This window comes from Bufo gargarizans, chromosome 11 (genome assembly GCF_014858855.1).
Source record: "Bufo gargarizans isolate SCDJY-AF-19 chromosome 11, ASM1485885v1, whole genome shotgun sequence".
Lineage (NCBI taxonomy): Eukaryota > Metazoa > Chordata > Amphibia > Anura > Bufonidae > Bufo > Bufo gargarizans.
This window is the reverse complement of record NC_058090.1, coordinates 99,931,893-99,953,876: the sequence shown is the minus strand read 5'-3', so window position 1 is coordinate 99,953,876 and position 21,984 is coordinate 99,931,893. Positions and strand designations below refer to the sequence as shown.

General features: G+C 50.2%; 1 protein-coding gene across 2 annotated transcripts; it reads left to right on the top strand.

Moving 5' to 3' along the window:
* Positions 1-9,273: 9,273 nt before the first annotated feature.
* Positions 9,274-19,369, top strand: LOC122921809 (mothers against decapentaplegic homolog 4-like). Of its 2 annotated transcripts, XM_044272062.1 has the most exons (13): positions 9,274-9,296; positions 9,822-9,938; positions 13,063-13,311; positions 15,459-15,633; positions 15,712-15,732; positions 15,818-16,033; positions 17,011-17,166; positions 17,269-17,373; positions 17,493-17,546; positions 17,631-17,814; positions 17,895-18,063; positions 18,172-18,310; positions 18,521-19,369. In XM_044272062.1, the coding sequence occupies exons 3-13, from the start codon at positions 13,075-13,077 to the stop codon at positions 18,730-18,732; spliced, it is 1,668 nt and encodes a 555-aa protein (XP_044127997.1). In that variant the 5' UTR covers positions 9,274-9,296; positions 9,822-9,938; positions 13,063-13,074; the 3' UTR covers positions 18,733-19,369. The 2 variants fall into 2 exon arrangements, with proteins under 2 accessions (XP_044127997.1, XP_044127996.1); XM_044272061.1 differs by lacking the exon at positions 9,274-9,296 and having other exon boundaries at positions 9,712-9,938.
* The last annotated feature ends 2,615 nt before the right edge of the window (positions 19,370-21,984 follow it).

The window sequence follows — 21,984 nt, the reverse complement described above, 5'->3', positions numbered from 1 at the left end:
GGAGACTTTTTTTTTATTTATTTTTTTAATAGACCTTTTGATTGCTTATGCACTGCAGAGAATTATGGACGGTCACTAGGAGGCTGCGCCTTAGAGGTGGGAGCTTTGTTAGGGAACCCATATTGCTGGTTGTTAAGGGGTTAAAATGCCACCGATATTGTCCCTCTTGGGGCGTTTCAAAAGTTGGGAGATATGTAGCCGAGCCCAGCACTGACTGGATGATAGCAGATTGTAGGGACGCGCCTCCTTTTGGTTACACCCAGATGGACCATTACTGAAACTTGCTAGAGGGAGTTGTATAACATCCAGCCTCTAGTCATGCACAATGCCAGAAGTGGTGTAGACCACGCCCCCACTGGACACGTCTTCTGTGCGGTGACCAATCACACTTCTATATCTGACGAATGCCAGGATAATGTGTTGGTGGGTCTGGGGTTGGCCTCAGGATCTTAGTTCCAGTGAAAAACCTCCATAAATGGTGTCCTGGATGAACCAATCCCTCCAAGATCTTGTAGAAAGCCTGGCAAGCGGGGCTCCATATTTTAACCCTTTGGTGACCTCCAGGAGTCACTTTTAGGCCTCTTGCACACGACCGTATGGCTTTTTCAGTGTTTTGCAGTCCGTTTTTCACAGATCCATTCTGTTTTTTTTATTTCCATTTCTTTTCTGTATACAGTAATTACATTGAAAAAATTGGGCATAAAATTTTCAATAGATGGCTCTGCAAAAATGGAACGGATATGGAAGACATACAGATGCATTTCCGTTTATTTTTATTTTTTTGCTGATCCATTGAAATGAACGGTTCCGTAACGTGTGTGCATGAGGCCTTATAAAGATGGTGCTCTCTTGCACAGCAGTTGTCATAGCCGCTGGGAACCAAAACAGATTTATGCGATCGGCCTTATGTGACCACAGGATTTGAGCGGTCTGAAAGCGGAAGCTGTGTGCTCCAGTAACTGCGTTCCTCAGGTGAGATCGGGTAATAGCCTGAAGCCTCAAGCAGGCTTCGATAGCTATTACTAGACGATACCAATACAGGCCAGCAGGTGGCAGCACTGTATTGGTATATTGCAGAAATGGCCAACCTGTGGCTCTCCAGCTGTTGCAAAACTACAACTCCCAGCATGCCTAGACTGCTTACAGCTTTCAGCCTACAGCAGGGCATGGCGGGAATTGTAGTTTTGCAATAGCTGGAGAGCCGCAGGTTGGCCAGCCCTGGTATATTGTAAAGGGAGAGTTCTGTGACAGCTGTATAGCCCTCCTAGAACACAATGGGCAAGCTAATGTTCGCCAGTTAGTCACCCCGCGTGACTAAAAAAAGTTAATATAAAATGTTCAAATTACCCTCTTTTTTTTTTTTTTTTTTTCCCCAAAAATCAAAATACATAACCAATTTTTTTTTTAAAACAAGGGCATCGCCGGGTGCAAAAACACCCGTACTTTCAATATTTATCCCATATGCTGTAAAAGAGAAAAAAAAATTGTCAATTCACTTTTTTTTCTATTTTCGCTTTAACTCCCCCAAAAATTAAATGGTGATCAAAATGGCATCACAAACATACAAATCGCCAAAAACAAGCCCCTACACATAACTACAATAATGTTACCGGGTTCAGAATACTAGTGAAAAGACAAAAATACTTTTTCAGAATTTTTATTTTTTTTCCAGTATTAAAACGCAATAAGTATTTTACAAGTGTGGTATTAATGTAATCGTACTGACCCGGAGAAAGAAGGGAACGCTGGAAAAACACCACCCATAAAACTATATAAATGTGGTATCTCTGTAATCGTACTGACCCGGAGAATGAAGGGAACAGGACAGTTTTATCTCATAAGGAACACTGTAAAAACAAAACCCAGGAAACTATAGCTGTAAAAAAAAAAAATATATATAAATAACTGTTGCACAGTTGCTTGTTTTTTTTTCCCCCCAATTCCACCCCATTATCGTTTTCCGCTCTCCACTTCATCATATGCACTATCACAGAGTAGTGCCATCAGAAAGTACAACTTGTCCTGCAAAAAACAAGCCCTCAAAGTTATGTGAATGGAAAAATAAAAAAGTTATGGCCCTGGGCAGGCAGGGGTTCAAAAATGAAAACGGAAAATCACCAGGAACTCTAAGGCCGCTTTCACATGGGCAAGAATTCCGCGTGGGTGCAATGCGTGAGGTGAACGCATCGCACCCGCACTGAATCCGGACCCATTCATTTTAATAGGGCTGTGCACATGAGCGGTGATTTTCACGCATCACTTGTGTGTTGCATTGAAAATCGCAGTGTGTCCTATTATTTTGCGTTTTTCACGCAACGCAGGCCCCATAGAAATGAATGGGGATGCGTGAAAGTCGCAAGCAAGTGTGAATGCGGTGCGGTTTTCACGCATGGCTGCTAGGCGATGATGTAAGTGAATTGATAAGTCAATTTACTGTACTATTTTCCCTTATAACACGGCTAATACAGAATGCTAAGGGGTTAAAAAATAAGCGTTAATTTTAAAGTAAATTTGTTTTCCCTTAGTCCTAATAGCAGCAGAAGTGGGGCGTTCTCCCCTGTGAAACTGGTAAGACAGGTGGAATTTTTGTTGAAAATAAATTACCTACTAAGCAATAATTTGACTGCCCACATCCCAGTGATTTATCATCAAGTAGGAACTAAAACAAGGGTGGGAAATTTGTGTGCTGCTGTTAGGACTAAGGGAAAACAAATTTGCATTAAAATTAACGCTTCCCTTACGTCCTAACCAGCAGCACAAGAGGGGACCTAGCAAGTAACATGGACAAATTGGGAGGGTCCCACCTAATAGGTACTCAATACCTCTCCTTTTTTTATTTATTTTTTATTATGAGAGGGAGCGGCAGACAGAATGGTGTGTGCAAATGCCACCCCCTCAGAGCGCCTGGAGTCTAGGTGTTTGACGAAAGTGCTGTGAGAGCTCCAAGAAGCCGCAGCACAAATCTGTTCTAGCGGAACTAAACTTTTTTCCGCAAAGGAAGTCGATATTGCCCTCGTGGAGTGGGCGGTGACAAAGGATGGAGGAGCCAACCCCTGGGCTAGAAAAGCTTCCCGGATTGCCTCTTTTACCCATCTACTTCGAGAGGGTTTGGAGGCCTTTAAACCTTTGCTTTTACCGGAGGAGAACAGCAGGTGCTCAGATTTTCTAAAGTCTGCAGTCCTGTTCAGGTAGATATTGAGATTTCTGGAAAGGCCCAATGAGTGAAGGGCTTCCTCTTCAGAAGATGACTGAGTGGGACAAAGGACCGGCAAGGAGATGGTCTGATTTCGGTTACCGAAAGATGGAACTTTGGGAGCAAAGTTTGGTAAAAATCTCAACAGGACACAGTCGGGGAGAAAGAGGGTATAAGGCTCAGCGGCCGCCAAGGCCTGTAACTCTCCAATCCTTTTAGCCGATGTTATGGCCAGTAGAAATGTGACCTTTTAAAGATAGGAATCTAAGGTCTACATTATCTAGGGGTGCAAAGGGAGGAGAGGATAGCCCCTTTAGAACAATGGATAAATCCCATTCAGGGATAGGTCTCAGGATTCTAGGTTTTAATCTTTCGGCTCCTTTGAGGAACCTCCTGAGCACTGGAATGGACTCTGAGAGTAGACGGGCTTAGACCCTTGTCCAGGCCGTCCTGCAGAAACTGTAAAATAGCTGAAAGAGGAGCATCTGAGGGTACTACCTCTTTAACATAACACCACACTGAGATATGGCCCAACATCTTCATCAGTGTTCTGATGGACACCCGTCGAGGTGTAATGAGGAACTGTGCGGCTCTTATGACTCAATTTTTCTTTTCCGGAGAGAGAGAAAGCATCATTCTTTGAGAATCCACTATAAATCCCAGGAATACCCTGGAGGTGGAAGGCAGGATTTGGGACTTCTCCCAATTTATCAGCCAGCCTAAACGCTGGAGTGTCTGAAGAGCCGACTGAAGATGGGTTTGAAGAACGTCTAGAGAAGCGACATTTAGAAGCCAGTCGTCTAGATATGGCACGATTTCTAGCCCTTGAAGCCTGAGTTTGGCAACAACTGGAGCCACAACCTTGGTAAAGGTGTGGGGGGCGGAAGAGATGCCAAAGGGTAGAACAGCAAACTGGTAATGCTTTACCACAGCCTTTATGGAGACCTCAACTCTTAGGAACTTTCGGTGAGTTGGATGAATAGGGACATGAAGATAAGCGTCCTTTAGATCTATAGTGACCATGAGGTCTCCGGGATTTAGTATGTTGATCAAGGAGCGGATGGTCTCCATTCTGAAGCGCTTCTGCCTTTATGAAGCGATTTAGGTAGCGCAGATCTATTATCATGTACCAGTCTCCCAGAAGGCTTTGGGACTAGAAAAATGGGGGAATACACCCCCGCCCTCGTCCTTTACCTTTTGTGAAGGTAAAGGAAGACCGCGTCCTCCAGGATCTTCTGTTTGGTTTGAGGTAAGGATCGCGTTAACACAAACTTCTCCTGAGGGGGAGACACGAAATCTATTGTGTAGCCAGACAAAATTATATTTAGGACCCACTGGTCCGGAATCTCTTGCAGCCAGGCTTGCTGAAAAAAACTTAAACAAGGAGGAGAATTTAGAGGTTGTGCATCGCACGGAGGGCCGGGAGGGGAAGGTAAGCGGGAGAGTCATAGGTCCGCTCTGCGATCTTTGCCCCGACCCCGTCTGGAGGACCCCTGACATCTCTGGGACCTAGAGAGGCCCTGGGGTCTTGTGTTCCCAGATCTACTGCGGCCCCGAAAGGACTGCTGAGGGAGACTTTTCCCTTTTTTGTCTGCCAGGCTCTCCATGAGCCTGTCGAGCTCGGAACCAAATAGCCTCCCGGGCTCATAGGGCAGGCCGCATAAATTAAACTTGGAGGCGTTGTCAGCGATCCAAGGGCGCAGCCAGAGGGGCCTGCGGCTGGCAGAAGAAAGCACCATACTTTTCGCAGCCAGCTTTAAATGCTGCGCTGAAGCATCCCATAAAAAGTCTGCTCCCAGCAGAAGGGTTTTAAATTGATCCAGAATGTCTGTTCTGGCCACCCAGGCCTCTAGGTCAGACTGAATCCTCAGGATGCGGGAGCGTACAAAGTCTGCAACCTCAGAGGACTCAACAGCTACCAAAGCGGAGGCTGCCGCCGCTGAGTAATTGCGCCTTAAGGTGCATTCAGACCTCCGATCTAGCGGGTCCTGGAGGTTACTACCGTCATCTCACGGGACTAGGGTCCTTTTAGACAATTTGGAAATCGCCATGTCGACCTTCGGAGGCGGTACCCAAAGGTCTGCCTCCGACTCATGGAGGGGAAACGTTAGTTTAAACCTCTTGTTGAGGACTGGACCCTTTTCCGGGTGCTTCCACTTGGTTAGCATCAATCTCTTAAGATTCTCGTCCACTTTGAAGGTCCTTAACCCCCTAGAGGTGGACGGTGGAGCTTTCCCTTGCTCGACATCACGATCCCTTGACCGGATGGAGCGCGAAAAGCCTTTGGGTCTTTTCGGCTGGAAACAGGTACAGCGAGTCTTCATCGTCCAAAGAAGAGGAGGAGCGGTCGTCCAAGGAGATAACGTCTTCCGCCATAGGCACCAGACCCGGTGAAGATATTCTTGCTCTCTTTGAAGAGAGGGCACTCTTGATCTCGGAAGTGGAGTTTCCCATGAAGTCCTTCATCCACCCAAACATGTCACTTATAGTGGGTTGCGACTGAGGATGACACAGTGGACACCTATTATACTCATAGGAGTCTGGCATTGGCATCTCGCAAGAGGCGCAGACTAGGTGTCTCTGCTTGTGGAAAGCCTTCCCGCGTTGATCGCCATTAGGAGACGCCATCTAGAAGGAAAACATTTTTAGCAAGTTTTAGTAGTAGTACAGTCGTGGCCAAATGTTGTGAGTGACACAAATATTAGTTTTCACAAAGTTTGCTGCTAAACTGCTTTTAGATCTTTTGTTTCAGTTGTTTCTGTGATGTAGTTAAATATAATTACACCACTTCATACGTTTCAGAGGCTTTTATCGACAATTACATGACATTTATGCAAAGAGTCAGTATTTGCAGTGTTGGCCCTTCTTTTTCAGGACCTCTGCAATCCGACTGCGCATGCTCTCAATCAACTTCTGGGCCAATTCCTGACTGATAGCAACCCATTCTTTCATAATCACTTCTTGGAGTTTGTCCACCCGCCTCTTGAGGATTGACCACAAGTTCTCAATGGGATTAAGATCTGGGGAGTTTCCAGGCCATGGACCCAAAATGTCAACGTTTTGGTCCCCGAGCCACTTAGTTATCACTTTTGCCTTATGGCACGGTGCTCAATCGTGCTGGAAAATGCATTGTTCTTCACCAAACTGTTGTTGGAAGAAGTTGCTGTTGGAGGGTGTTTTGGTGCCATTCTTTATTCATGGCTGTGTTTTGGGGCAAAATTGTGAGTGAGCCCACTCCCTTGGATGAGAAGCAACCCCACACATGGATGGTCTCAGGATGCTTTACTGGTGGCATGACACAGGACTGATGGCAGCGCTCACCTTTTCTTCTCCAGACAAGCCTTTTTCCTGATGCCCCAAACAATCGGAAAGAGGCTTCATCGGAGAATATGACTTTTCCCCAGTCCTCAGCCGTCCATTCACCATATTTTCTGCAGAAGATCAATCTGTTCCTGATGTTTTTTTGGAGAGAAGTGGCTTCTTTGCTGCCCTTCTTGACACCAGGCCATCTTCCAAAAGTCTTCGCCTCACTGTGCGTGCAGATGTGCTCACACCTGCCTGCTGCCATTCCTGAGCAAGCTCTGCACTGGTGGCACTCCGATCCCGCAGCTGAATCCTCTTTAGGAGACGATCCTGGCGCTTGCTGGACTTTCTTGGACGCCCTGAAGCCTTCTTAACAAGAATTGAACCTCTTTCCTTGAAGTTCTTGATGATCCTATAAATTATTGATTGAGGTGCAATCTTAGTAGCCACAATGTCCTTGCCTGTGAAGCCATTTTTATGCGACGCAATGATGGCTGCACGCGTTTCTTTGCAGGTCACCATGGTTAACAATGGAAGAACAATGATTTCAAGCATCACCCTTCTTTTAACAGGTCAAGTCTGCCATTTTACCCCAATCAGCCTGACATAATGATCTCCAGCCTTGTCCTCGTCAACATTCTCACCTGAGGTAACAAGACGATTACTGAAATGATCTCAGCAGGTCCTTTAATGACAGCAATGAAATGCAGTGGAAAGTTTTTTTTGGGATTAAGTTAATTTTCATGGCAAAGAAGGACGATGCAATTCATCTGATCGCTCTTCATAACATTCTGGAGTAGATGCAAATTGCTAGTATAAAAACTTAAGCAGCAACTTTTCCAATTTCTAATATTTATGTAATTCTCAAAACTTTTGGCCACGACTGTAGTAGCTACAGAAGCGCAGCAATAGCTCTCTGCAAAGAAAGAGGAAGTGCCCCACTCGTTTGTGGGTTTATATAGATGGAAAAAACTCCACCTTCCCCCTTAGCTCCGCCCCGCCGATAGTCCCGCCTCTATACCAAATATTCCTCTTAATCCCACAGGATTATCTGGCCTTTCTATAGATATACGCTGACATAATGTACCACCTAGGGCACCGCTACCTAGTTATTCTTAAAACTACAGAAATGACCGGAGCGAGACCCGGAAGTCGTCATCTGACGTACTTCTGCCGGGCCGCGCACCGATCGCAGAGCAGGAGCAGACACAATGGGACGCAGGAGGCCCGATGCCGCCCTGGCAAGCAGGTAAGAGACTGCTGTGTTAGGCTCCGCCCCCCCCGCTGAAAAAAGCGGCGGACCGCAACAACCAGCAGACGCAGTAAGTCGGCGGGGACGAAGCTGAGGAAAACCAACAAGGATTAAATTGGTAGGAAATATAAATAAAAAAATAAGGAATGTCTTTTTGAAGTAACAGGCCGCAGAAGACGATGCCGGCTGCGCAGGATGAGGGGAGTAAAAAATTATTTTTTTAACCCCTAAAGCCAAATTTTTGTAAGCATTCTATATTCAGATGCTATTATTGTCCTTTAGAACCATGTTAGAAGGGAAAATAATAAAATCTACTTAACCCCGAACCCAAACCTGAACTTCAGTGAAGACGTCCGGGTTCGGGTCTGGGTACCACAGTTTTTTATCAAGCGCGTGCAAAACACATTGCACCCGCGCAATAAAATCTGAACAACGGGACGCAATCGCAGTCAAAACTGACTGCAGTTATGTGCCTACTCACGCGGTTTTCCCTGATCGCAGACGCAACACATCCGGACCCAGTCGTCTGCAAGGGGCCTAAGGGTCCATTCACACGTCCGTAGTGTTTTGCGGATCCACATGACACCCGGCCGCCACCCCCATAGAACTGCCTATTCTTGTCCGCAATTCTGCGGAACGGGTGCGGGCCCATTCATTCTCTATGGCAGGCATGCTCAACCTGCGGCCCTCCAGCTGTTGTAAAACTACAACTCCCATAATTCCCGGACATCCTACAGAAGGGCATGGTGGGAGTTGTAGTTTTACAACAGCTGGAGGGCTGCAGGTTGAGCATCCCTGCACTATGGGGACACATCCGCATTTCCAGAGCGCACACCCGGTCCGTGGCTCCGGAATAAAATAGAACATGTCCTAGTCTTGTCCGCAATTGCATCCCTATGGGGGTGACGGCCGGGTGAACGGACCCTTTGGGTGTAAAATGGGAGGTGATGAGGCCCCATACTTCTTTCCCCATCGTACACGCGGTAATCGCGCTCCCATCACAGAGAACAGGGCTGACTGTTCCGGAACGCACCGCCGTGTGACCGAGGCCCTACCGTCCCTGTCAGACCCGCACATGAGGCTATGTATATACCATGACTTGGGGTCACACTGATACACTGCACCAAAATGACAGTTGTAAAAGGCCAAGCCACACTCAGCGACCAGGAAGCCCCAAAAAACGCAACTGACACTATCTTTTGAGCTATCTGACGTAATATTTGTGGCCAGCAGACACTACCCCTCCCAGCAGCCCCTGACGTTGGGGGTTGTAGTCCCCAGCCTCAGACACAACACGCGCCGGTCCACCTCACTAAAGTAAACAAGCGCAGCAGCTTCAGCCCGGCAGGCAGCGCCCGCGAGAGACGAGCCCTGCCATTGGACGGAGGGAGGGCTCGCCCATACAAGCCGCGCCGCCATTGGCTGCTGCCGCCAGCGAAGCGCATGACGTCATCGCCGGCTTCGCCTATTGTTATAACGGAGCGAAAACAAGTTCTGGAGAGGGAAGAACTGAGAGAAGAAGTGAAGGACAGAGGCGGGGGCATCAGCGACCACAGGGGCAGAGGAGAGGGCATCAGCGACCACAGGGGCGGAGGAGAGGGCATCAGCGACCACAGGGGCGGAGGAGAGGGCATCAGCGACCACAGGGGCAGAGGAGAGGGCATCAGCGACCGCAGGGGCAGAGGAGAGGGCATCAGCGACCACAGGGGCAGAGGAGAGGGCATCAGCGACCACAGGGGCAGAGGAGAGGGCATCAGCGACCACAGGGGCGGAGGAGAGGGCATCAGCGACCACAGGGGCGGAGGAGAGGGCATCAGCGACCACAGGGGCGGAGGAGAGGGCATCAGCGACAACAGGGGCTGAGGAGAGGGCATCAGCGACCACAGGGGCAGAGGAGAGGGCATCAGCGACCACAGGGGCAGAGGAGAGGGCATCAGCGACCACAGGGGCAGAGGAGAGGGCATCAGCGACCACAGGGGCAGAGGAGAGGGCATCAGCGACCACAGGGGCAGAGGAGAGGGCATCAGCGACCACAGGGGCAGAGGAGAGGGCATCAGCGACCACAGGGGCAGCACAGAGGATTTTAGAACGGACCACGGAGGGAGGAGCTACAGTCAGGGTGACAGGTGGGACCCGGGGAGAGGGCGATGCTCAGGGACCCCAACATCACCCGCTGCATCTGAGGCAGACGTAAGTATAGAGTATGTGTGATACAGCTGTGTGTGCCCCCCGTAACCCTCCGACCACACATCTTATCCCCCCCCAGTAACCCACTGACCCCCACATCTGTGCCCCCCATAACCCTCCGACCCTCACATCAGTAGCCCACCCGACCACACATCTGTGCCCCCCATAACCCACCCAACCACACATCTGTGCCCCCCATAACCCACCCAACCGCACATCCGTGCCCCCATAACCCACCCACCCGCACATCTGTGCCCCCCATTACCCACCCAACCACACATCTGTGCCCCCCATAACCCACCCGACCACACATCTGTGCCCCCATAACCCACCCAACCGCACATCTGTGCCCCCCATAACCCACCCAACCACACATCTGTGCCCCCATAACCCACCCAACCACACATCTGTGCCCCCCATAACCCTCTGACCACACATCTTATCCCCCCCCAGTAACCCACTGACCCCCACATCTGTGCCCCCCATAACCCAACCACACATCTGTGCCCCCCATAACCCAACCACACATCTGTGCCCCCCATAACCCTCCGTCCCTCACATCAGTAGCCCACCCAACCACACATCTGTGCCCACCATAATCTGCCTGACCACACATCTGTGCCCCCCATAACCCACCCAACCACACATCTGTGCCCCCCATAACCCGTCCAACCACACATCTGTGCCCCTCATAATCTGCTTTACCACACATCTGTGCCCCTCATAATCTGTTTTACCACACATCTGTGCCCCCCATAACCCACCCAACCACACATCTGTGCCCCTCATAACCCACCCAACCACACATCTGTGCCCCCATAACCCACCCAACCACACTTCTGTGCCCCTCATAATCTGCCTTACCACACATCTGTGCCCCCCATAACACCCCCAACCACGCATCTGTGCCCCCCATAACCCACCCAACCACACATCTGTGCCCCCCATTACCCACCCAACCACACATCTGTGCCCCCCATAACCCACCCAACCACACATCTGTGCCCCCCATAACCCACCCAACCACACATCTGTGCCCCCCATAACCCACCCAACCACACATCTGTGCCCCCATAATCTGCTTTACCACACATCTGTGCCCCTCATAATCTGCTTTACCACACATCTGTGCCCCTCATAATCTGCCTGACCACACATCTGTGCCCCCATAATCCGCCTGACCACACATCTGTGCCCCCCATAATCTGCCTGACTACACATCTGTGCCCCCCATAATCCGCCTGACCACATATCTGTGCCCCCATAACCCACCCAACCACACATCTGTGCTCACCATAATCTGCCTGACTACACATCTGTGCCCCCCCATAATCTGCCTGACCACACATCTGTGCCCCCATAATCCGCCTGACCACACATCTGTGCCCCCCATAATCTGCCTGACCACACATCTGTGCCCCCATAATCCGCCTGACCACACATCTGTGCCCCCCATAATCTGCCTGACTACACATCTGTGCCCCCCATAATCCGCCTGACCACATATCTGTGCCCCCATAACCCACCCAACCACACATCTGTGCTCACCATAATCTGCCTGACTACACATCTGTGCCCCCCCATAATCTGCTTTACCACACATCTGTGCCCCTCATAATCTGCCTGACCACACATCTGTGCCCCTTATAATCTGCCTGACCACACATCTGTGCCCCTCATAACCCACCCATCCACACATCTGTGCCCCTCATAACCCACCCAACCACACATCTGTGCCCCCCATAATCTGCCTGACCACATATCTGTGCCCCCATAACCCACCTGACCACACATCTGTGCCCACCATAATCTGCCTGACCACACATCTGTGCCCCCCATAATCTGCCTGACCACATATCTGTGCCCCCATAACCCACCTGACCACACATCTGTGCCCACCATAATCTGCCTGACCACACATCTGTGCCCCCCATAATCTGCCTGACCACATATCTGTGCCCACCATAATCTGCCTGACTACACATCTGTGCCCCCCATAATCCGCCTGACCACACATCTGTGCCCCCGGTAACCCAGCCACCCCCGCCGCTGTACTCTGCCAGCCACACAGCTAACTTGACTTCCTGTCTGTGCCTCTGAAGGGTCAAGCACAGTCATGTGACCAGACTGAGGGGGCGGGGCTCTTCTACCCCCAATCTCCCAGGAGTGTAATGGCGCCCTCTAGAGCCTCCTGCAGTCCTATAGAGCGCGGGGCTCATCCCAGCGAGCAGCGGGCACCCCACTGTAATGCTGAGCGCAGTGTGCGCGCCCCCCGGGGGGCGAGGCTCCATATTACTGAGGCCACACCCCAGGTGTCTGAAGGGTTAACTATCCCCAGAGGGAAGATTGGATTCAGCTGGGCCCAGTTGAGGCCTGTGCTGGAGGTTACATAGGATCCCCACTGGCAGTCCCATGTAACGCAGTCCTGCAGCCTGGCCAGTAATAATGGAGTACATGGGGCTGGACGATGGGGTGTCCCCGGTCCCCACAATGTGCTCTGATGAGGAGATATTTGGGGAAGGACTCTCTGAAGGGGTGAGCCTCTGTACATCTATGTTGTGTTGTAGCAGTGCATGCTGGGAGTTGTAGTTTGTCCTTAAAGTCACCCAATCACCTTTTGGTCTGGGGGTCGGGGGGACTGTGTTATAGTCTCATGGGTCCTATACTGGGCTGGGGGCCCGAGGTCCTCCTGCATTGGCTGCCGTCGCACAGCGTGGTCCTTGTCTGTCGTCAGTATCCCCCCCCCCCCCCCCCCCCCCCCCGGTACATTCCTGGGCACCCCATCCCCCTCGGCAGGAGAGCACCTGTGTTACAAATAAGGGGGAGGGGAATTACCCCCCCCCCCCCCCCGTCTGACTGTAAGCTCCTGGGCCCAGGCCCCTATGGTCTGGATTACACTGCACCAGTAGATTGTCAGCTCCCGGCTCTCTGGAGAACTACAGCACCCAGCATTCAGGTCATCCTGGGAGTTGTAGTAGAGCCACAGGTGGCAGAGCAGACATTAGACTGGGCACAGCATGCACCCTTCACCGCCTGCTGGTGAGTCAGTGGGTGTGTGGGCACAGCTGGCGCCGCTGCAGTCGCCCTCTCGTCATCTGCCGGCTCCTCACTGTCACTTCTCCTGCAGGTCATCCCCACCATGTCCCTTACCCCCCCGAACAGCAGCGATGCCTGCCTCAGCATCGTGCACAGCCTGATGTGCCACCGTCAGGGAGGGGACAATGAGGGCTTTGCCAAGCGTGCCATCGAGAGCCTGGTCAAGAAGCTGAAGGAGAAGAAGGATGAGTTGGACTCTCTGATAACTGCCATTACCACCAACGGGGTGCACCCCAGCAAGTGTGTTACCATCCAGCGGACCCTTGATGGGAGGCTGCAGGTAGGTGGCAGGGGTAACGAGCAGGTGCTACCCGACTGCTGTGAATCTGGATCAGGGGGGTCTCTTCTCCGAGCTCTTGGTTCTGTACTCGCTGTTCAGAAGGTGTCTCTGAACATAGTCTCTGTTGCTCTCTGTCTCTCTCGGGCATGCGCGTCTGCTCGCCCGCTGTCTCTCTCGGGCATGCGCGTCTGCTCGCCCGCTGTCTCTCTCGGGCATGCGCGTCTGCTCGCCCGCTGTCTCTCTCTCGGGCATGCGCGTCTGCTCGCCCGCTGTCTCTCTCTCGGGCATGCGCGTCTGCTCGCCCGCTGTCTCTCTCTCGGGCATGCGCGTCTGCTCGCCGTCTGTCTCTCTCTCGGGCATGCGCGTCTGCTCGCCCGCTGTCTCTCTCTCGGGCATGCGCGTCTGCTCGCCCGCTGTCTCTCTCTCGGGCATGCGCGTCTGCTCGCCGTCTGTCTCAGGCATGCACGTCTGCTCGCTGTATGCCTCAGGCATGCGCTTATTCTCGCGGTCTGTCTCTCTCGGCCATGCGCTTATTCTCGCGGTCTGTCTCTCTCGGCCATGCGCTTATTCTCGCGGTCTGTCTCTCTCGGCCATGCGCTTATTCTCGCGGTCTGTCTCTCTCGGCCATGCGCTTATTTTTGTGGTCTGTCTCTCTCGGCCATGCGCTTATTCTCGCGGTCTGTCTCTCTCGGCCATGCGCTTATTCTCGCGGCCTGTCTCTCTCGGCCATGCGCTTATTCTCGCGGCCTGTCTCTCTCGGCCATGCGCTTATTCTCGCGGCCTGTCTCTCTCGGCCATGCGCTTATTCTCGCGGCCTGTCTCTCTCGGCCATGCGCTTATTCTCGCGGCCTGTCTCTCTCGGCCATGCGCTTATTCTCGCGGCCTGTCTCTCTCGGCCATGCGCTTATTCTCGCGGCCTGTCTCTCTCGGCCATGCGCTTATTCTCGCGGCCTGTCTCTCATGCACCTTTTGCTACTCTGATATTTTTTCTCTCTCTCTCTCTCTCTCTCTCTTCACCCTTTTTTTGTGGGCTCTCTCCTCTTTTTGCTCTCTCTCCTGGTGTCTGTCTCTCTCGGTCTGCCCTGTTTTGCGCCTCCTCTGCTTGCTGTACTGATGAGTCACTGTCTGGCAGGATGGGGGGGGGGGATGTTTTGTCTGCGCGGAGTCCTCCAGGGAGCGGAGTGTGAGAGGAGGGGGATGGAGCGTCTCCTACAAACAGTACACGAGCCGGTATTCCTGCATTCCTGGAGGCTGCGCGCTCTAGAGTCCTTGCTGTACGAATAGTAACGGGTACTTACCGGATACTCACCTTCCATAATGCCGTAAACAGTTCTGTGTGTGTGTGTGTGTGTGTGTACTGTACCCCAACTGTGACAGGGCCCAATATCACTAGAGATCAGCGGTGACATCACTGAGAACGCAGCCTATCCATCACTAGAGATCAGCGGTGACATCACTGAGAATGCAGCCTATCCATTCACTAGAGATCAGCGGTGACATCACTGAGAATGCAGCCTATCCATCACTAGAGATCAGCGGTGACATCACTGAGAATGCAGCCTATCCGTCACTAGAGATCAGCGGTGACACCACTGAGAATGCAGCCTATCCATTCAGTAGAGATCAGCGGTGACATTACTGAGAATGCAGCCTATCCATCACTAGAGATCAGCGGTGACATCACTGAGAATGCAGCCTATCCATCACTAGAGATCAGTGGTGACATTACTGAGAATGCAGCCTATCCATCACTAGAGATCAGCGGTGACATCACTGAGAATGCAGCCTATCCGTCACTAGAGATCAGCGGTGACACCACTGAGAATGCAGCCTATCCATCACTAGAGATCAGCGGTGACACCACTGAGAATGCAGCCTATCCATCACTAGAGATCAGCGGTGACATCACTGAGAATGCCGCCTATCCATTCACTAGAGATCAGCGGTGACACCACTGAGAATGCAGCCTATCCATTCAGTAGAGATCAGCGGCGACATCACCGAGAATGCAGCCTATCCATCACTAGAGATCAGCGGTGACACCACTGAGAATGCAGCCTATCCATCTCTAGAGATCAGCGGTGACATCACTGAGAAGGCAGCCTGTCCGTTCTGCCCCCTTGTTGATCCTGCGTTCTCTCCTGTAGGTGGCTGGCAGGAAGGGCTTCCCCCATGTGATTTATGCCCGGCTGTGGCGCTGGCCGGACCTCCACAAGAACGAGCTGAAACACGTGAAGTTCTGCCAGTATGCGTTTGACCTGAAGTATGACAGCGTGTGTGTGAACCCCTACCACTACGAGCGGGTGGTGTCGCCAGGCATCGGTGAGTGTGGGCAGCAGGGGGCGCTGCACAGCGGAGGCTCCTGTGTGGTACTTACGCTGTGATCTCCTTGTGTTGCAGGACTGAGTATCCAGAGCTCGGGTGAGTTTCCGTCTTGTCCTTCCCACGTCTTTTTCATTTGCTCCGCACTTTCCGCTGACTGTTCTCCCGTCTTGACGTTTCTAAGGCACTCCATGCCGGCCGGTGAAGGAGGAGTTTTCAAATGACTGTGAGATGGACCTCCCTCCATGCCTTTCAGCGTCCCAGGAACTGCAGCAGTCCATGAACCATGCCCCTCTACCTCCGATGCCTCCTTCAGACTCTTACCGACCTACTCTTACTTTGCCTAAAAGTCCTCAAACAGCAGTTGGCATGTACCCCAGTATACCCATGTCACCCTCGGGTAAGTCTGTTTGCTGTCCGTCCACTGTCACTGATGAGAGGTCTTCTGGAGTAGCAGGAAAATAGGGAACCGTAAGCATCCAAGTGACTTTGACAAGGTCCATATTGAGATGTGTAGATGGATCATCTCCAGAACAGCTGGTCTTGTAGGATGTTCCTGGTATGTAGTGGTTAGTACCTACCAAAAGTGGTCCAAGAAAGGACAACTAGGGAATTGGTGACAAGGTTATATTATCGGCCATGTAGCCGCAGACCAGTCAGAGAACTCGTATGAGCTCTGTCCACCACGTCTGCACCAGAACTGGAGCAAGGGAAGAAGGTAGCCTGGTGTGATGAATCACATGTGGCCAGCCAGGTACATGTGCATCACTTACCCGGTAAAGAGATGACCCCGGGTGCACTGTGGGAAGAAGGCGGCCGGGCACTCGGGTGCAGGTGCATCATTTACACGGGGAAGAGATGAGCTTGTGGAGGCCGTGTGATGTTCTGTTGCAATCCTTGCGTCCTGGCATTATGTGAATGTGACATGAAAAACTTACCTAACTATTGCAGAGACAAGTATCCCCTTCATGGCAGTGGCGCCCCCCTAATAGTCTCTTTCAGCAGAATAATGCCCAGCCACACTAAGTAACAGGACAATGAGATGAAGGTTTTCACTTGTCTCCAAATTCCCAGATCTCAAGCTAGTCTTCATCTGTGGGATCCATGGAAGCTGTAATGAGAAACTTACAGGTCCAGATACAACAGGAGACCTTGGAGTCCATGAAGGGTCAGAGAGGCTTGAGAAGCTAATATTAGGCAGATGGTCTTAACGTTATGACTGATCAGTGTCCATCACTGTTGAGGTGTAGTAAAGCCCAGTGAATCTCCAGGGCATTGAGCAGTGATATCAGCGCTTACATGTGGTTTTAGGATGTGACGTAGGCCATTGTCGTGTGTCATCTGCTTGGTTATATTGACGTTCTCATTTCTGTGCAGTGGCCCCTGGTTGCCCCATTTCTTCACTGACACATAATGAGGGCATTTTACCAGTCTTACCGCCTCAACAGATGGTCTCCCCATCTCCTCCTTCTACTCCAAACCACAACTCGCAGAGTAATGGGTACCCGTCACCCCCCAAGCAGCCTTTCCACAGTAAGTATAGCACATGGCATGGGTCTTCTTACAGATGCTTTTGAGTAACGCTGTGAATTCTGACAACTCCTTGTCCCACTGTCCTCTCCTCACTTTCCACAGCTGCTTGGACAGGAAACAGCACAGCATCCTATTCCCCCAGTCCTGCACCCCAGCCTAATGGGAGGGGAAGCCAACAGCCACCGCTGCACCACCCAAACCATTACTGTACGTCTGCTGCTCCACCCGGCTGGCACCGCTATAAGCCACAGAATGACACCATAACCAAGTCGTCCTTCTTTCCAGTAGCTGTAATTAACCATGTTCTCCTACCTCACACCCTACAGGGCCTCTCCATCAGAGCTCTCCCCAGTACTCTCACCCTGTCTCCAATCACCCAGGTAAGTCACCCCTGAAGCTTCTCACCTTTGTAGATTTCACCCCCCTCCATTTTTCTACGTTTTAACTATTCTCATTCCTGGCAGGCCCGGAGTTTTGGTGTTCAGTCGCATACTTTGAAATGGATGTTCAGGTGGGAGAGATCTTTAAAGTGCCCTCGAACTGCCCAGTGGTGACTGTGGACGGATACGTAGACCCTTCAGGAGGAGACAGGTTTTGCCTCGGGCAGTTGTCGAACGTGCATCGTACAGATACCAGTGAACGAGCGAGGTGAGGCAAGGGTGGCAACTGCATGCCACTTGTGCAGCGCATACTACAAGCATCGGCAAGGCATCTGTCTTTCTCCTCAGGTTGCACATCGGAAAAGGTGTCCAATTAGAGTGTCGTGGAGAGGGAGATGTCTGGATGAGGTGCCTCAGTGATCACGCTGTCTTTGTGCAAAGCTACTACTTGGATAGAGAGGCCGGCAGAGCGCCAGGGGACGCCGTGCACAAGATTTACCCCGGAGCTTATATTAAGGTATCTGCTCCACGTGTCCTTCTTGGTCTTGTTTTACCGGAGAGCTATGTTGACATGACTTGGAAAGTGACCCATCTGCTGGAAGTGACTTTAAAATACTTTTCTTAGGTGTTTGACCTGCGGCAATGTCATCGACAAATGCAGCAACAGGCTGCCACAGCGCAGGCAGCAGCAGCAGCACAGGCAGCGGCAGTAGCTGGAACAATCCCGGGCCCAGGATCGGTGGGTGGCATCGCCCCCGCTGTCAGTAAGTATGATAAGAGGAGGAGGAGGAGCACTATTTGAAAGCTCTTCAACCACAGTAGAAGGTCCACGTTAAGTACGTAAAGTCTTCAGTGTCTTGCTATGAGTCCAATGTATGGCAGCGATGCAGTCAAGGTGGAAACTTGTAGGAGAGGGGATCGCTTTTGTCTGGTGCTTAGTATTATGTCAGCATTTCCTTATGTTCTCTGCACAGGTCTGTCCGCAGCTGCCGGTATTGGCGTTGACGATCTCCGTCGCCTCTGCATCCTCCGTCTCAGTTTTGTTAAGGGATGGGGCCCTGACTACCCTCGTCAGAGCATCAAACAGACACCGTGCTGGATAGAAGTTCACCTCCACCGAGCGCTGCAGCTTTTAGATGAAGTTCTTCATACACTGCCAATGGCGGATCCTAATTCGGTCAATTAGCATGGAGGGGTGCCTGAGAAGAGACATGGACGGTACAAGTGGCTCCTTAATGCCAAAGTTAACCTGTGCAGTGTTAAACCAAAATACCAAGGAGGAGCCCAACACCTTCTACGATTTTCTTCCTCGTTGACTTTTGCTGGCAGACTATGGCTTCCCAAGGTGACAGTCTTGGGATAAATCTTGCCCTTGGTTAGTCTTGCTTGGTAAAGTCTATAGAGAATCCATTGTTTGGGATTAACCTCGGGGTACGGACAGTATAATACATTGTGGGATGTTTTAATGTAACTCTGTAGTAGTTACACATGGAGATGGAATCCCCTACTGTTGTGGCACAATTCGGAAGACTGGTGGCAAGCCAGAGAAGCTTTAGATGGTCTCCTACTTGTGAGACTGTTCATGGCTACCTCACCTGCAGGATCCGTGGAAGTGACAATCATGACTTTTTTTTATGTTGGATTCAGAAGGACAGAGCAGGGACGACGTCTTAATAAGAAAAAAGAAAAAATCTGTGCAAGGCCAAAAATAACAAAAAAAACAGTAAAATTGGGGCACGACAAGAGGAGTAGGCTGCTTTTTGATAGGATTTCCATGTAAAAACCAAGTTATATTAAATAAAATATTTATGTAAAACAGGTTATAAACCTCGTGTTCTGTATGTGCACCTAGAACAGTGAAGACGAACCTGTGGCATGGGAGCCAGAGGCGGCAATCAGAGCCCTCTCTGTGGGCACCCGCACCCTGGGAAAAAGTCTAAGGTGTACCAATATGCCCTAGATTTTCCCTGCCATTCATCAACTCAGGGTGCACTATGTACGGCACAGGCAGCGCAGGGTACACTATGTACGGCACATGCAGAGCATTGAATGTAGGCAGGATATTATAGCTACATGATGAACTACATGGAGGATATACTATATGGGACTGTAGTATTCAGATTAAATTGCGCTGTTGGTACTTTGCGATAAAAAAGTGGGTTTGAGGTTGCAGTTTGGCCACTGTCTCTAAAAGGTTCGCTGTCACTGGTGTAGAAGAAGGGAAAATGGTTAACAGCACAGCTCTAATAATCCTCACACGTCTCTTCTTCTTCATGTGACCACAGCTCTATATAATCCTCACACGTCTCTTCTCCTTCATGTGACCACAGCTCTATATAATCCTCACACGTCTCTTCTTCATGTGACCACAGCTCTATATAATCCTCACACTTCTCTTCTCCTTCATGTGACCACAGCTCTATGTAATCCTCACACGTCTCTTCTTCATGTGACCACAGCTCTATATAATCCTCACACGTCTCTTCTTCATGTGACCACAGCTCTATATAATCCTCAGACGTCTCTTCTTCTTCATGTGACCACAGCTCTATATAATCCTCACACGTCTCTTCTTCATGTGACCACCGCTCTATATAATCCTCACACGTCTCTTCTTCATGTGACCACAACTCTATATAATCCTCACACGTCTCTTCATGTGACCACAACTCTATATAATCCTCACACGTCTCTTCTTCTTCATGTGACCACAGCTCTATATAATCCTCACACGTCTCTTCTTCTTCATGTGACCACAGCTCTATATAATCCTCACAAGTCTCTTCTTCATGTGACCACAACTCTATATAATCCTCACACGTCTCTTCTTCATGTGACCACAACTCTATATAATCCTCACACGTCTCTTCTTCTTCATGTGACCACAGCTCTATATAATCCTCACAAGTCTCTTCTTCATGTGACCACAACTCTATATAATCCTCACACGTCTCTTCTTCATGTGACCACAACTCTATATAATCCTCAGACGTCTCTTCTTCTTCATGTGACCACAGCTCTATATAATCCTCACACGTCTCTTCTTCATGTGACCACCGCTCTATATAATCCTCACAAGTCTCTTCTTCATGTGACCACAACTCTATATAATCCTCACACGTCTCTTCATGTGACCACAACTCTATATAATCCTCACACGTCTCTTCTTCTTCATGTGACCACAGCTCTATATAATACTCAAATGCCTCTTCATGTGACCACAACTCTATATAATCCTCACACGTCTCTTCTTCATGTGACCACAACTCTATATAATCCTCACACGTCTCTTCTTCATGTGACCACAACTCTATATAATCCTCACACGTCTCTTCTTCATGTGACCACAGCTCTATATAATCCTCACACGTCTCTTCTTCATGTGACCACAGCTCTATATAATCCTCACACGTCTCTTCTTCTTCATGTGACCACAGCTCTATATAATCCTCACACGTCTCTTCTCCTTCATGTGACCACAGCTCTATATAATCCTCAAACGTCTTTTCTCCTTCATGTGACCACAGCTCTATATAATCCTCACACGTCTCTTCTCCTTCATGTGACCACAGCTCTATATAATCCTCACACGTCTCTTCTTCATGTGACCACAGCTCTATATAATCCTCACACGTCTCTTCTTCATGTGACCACAGCTCTATATAATCCTCACACGTCTCTTCTTCTTCATGTGACCACAGCTCTATATAATCCTCACACGTCTCTTCTCCTTCATGTGACCACAGCTCTATATAATCCTCACACGTCTCTTCTCCTTCATGTGACCACAGCTCTATATAATCCTCACACGTCTCTTCTTCTTCATGTGACCACAGCTCTATATAATCCTCACACGTCTCTTCTTCTTCATGTGACCACAGCTCTATATAATCCTCACACGTCTCTTCTTCTTCATGTGACCACAGCTCTATATAATCCTCACACGTCTCTTCTTCTTCATGTGACCACAGCTCTATATAATCCTCACACGTCTCTTCTTCTTCATGTGACCACAGCTCTATATAATCCTCACACGTCTCTTCTTCTTCATGTGACCACAGCTCTATATAATCCTCACACGTCTCTTCTTCTTCATGTGACCACAGCTCTATATAATCCTCACACGTCTCTTCTTCTTCATGTGACCACAGCTCTATATAATCCTCACACGTCTCTTCTTCTTCATGTGACCACAGCTCTATATAATCCTCACACGTCTCTTCTTCTTCATGTGACCACAGCTCTATATAATCCTCACACGTCTCTTCTTCTTCATGTGACCACAGCTCTATATAATCCTCACACGTCTCTTCTTCTTCATGTGACCACAGCTCTATATAATCCTCACACGTCTCGTCTTCTTCATGTGACCACAGCTCTACATAATCCTCACACGTCTCTTCTTCTTCTTCATGTGACCACAGCTCTATATAATCCT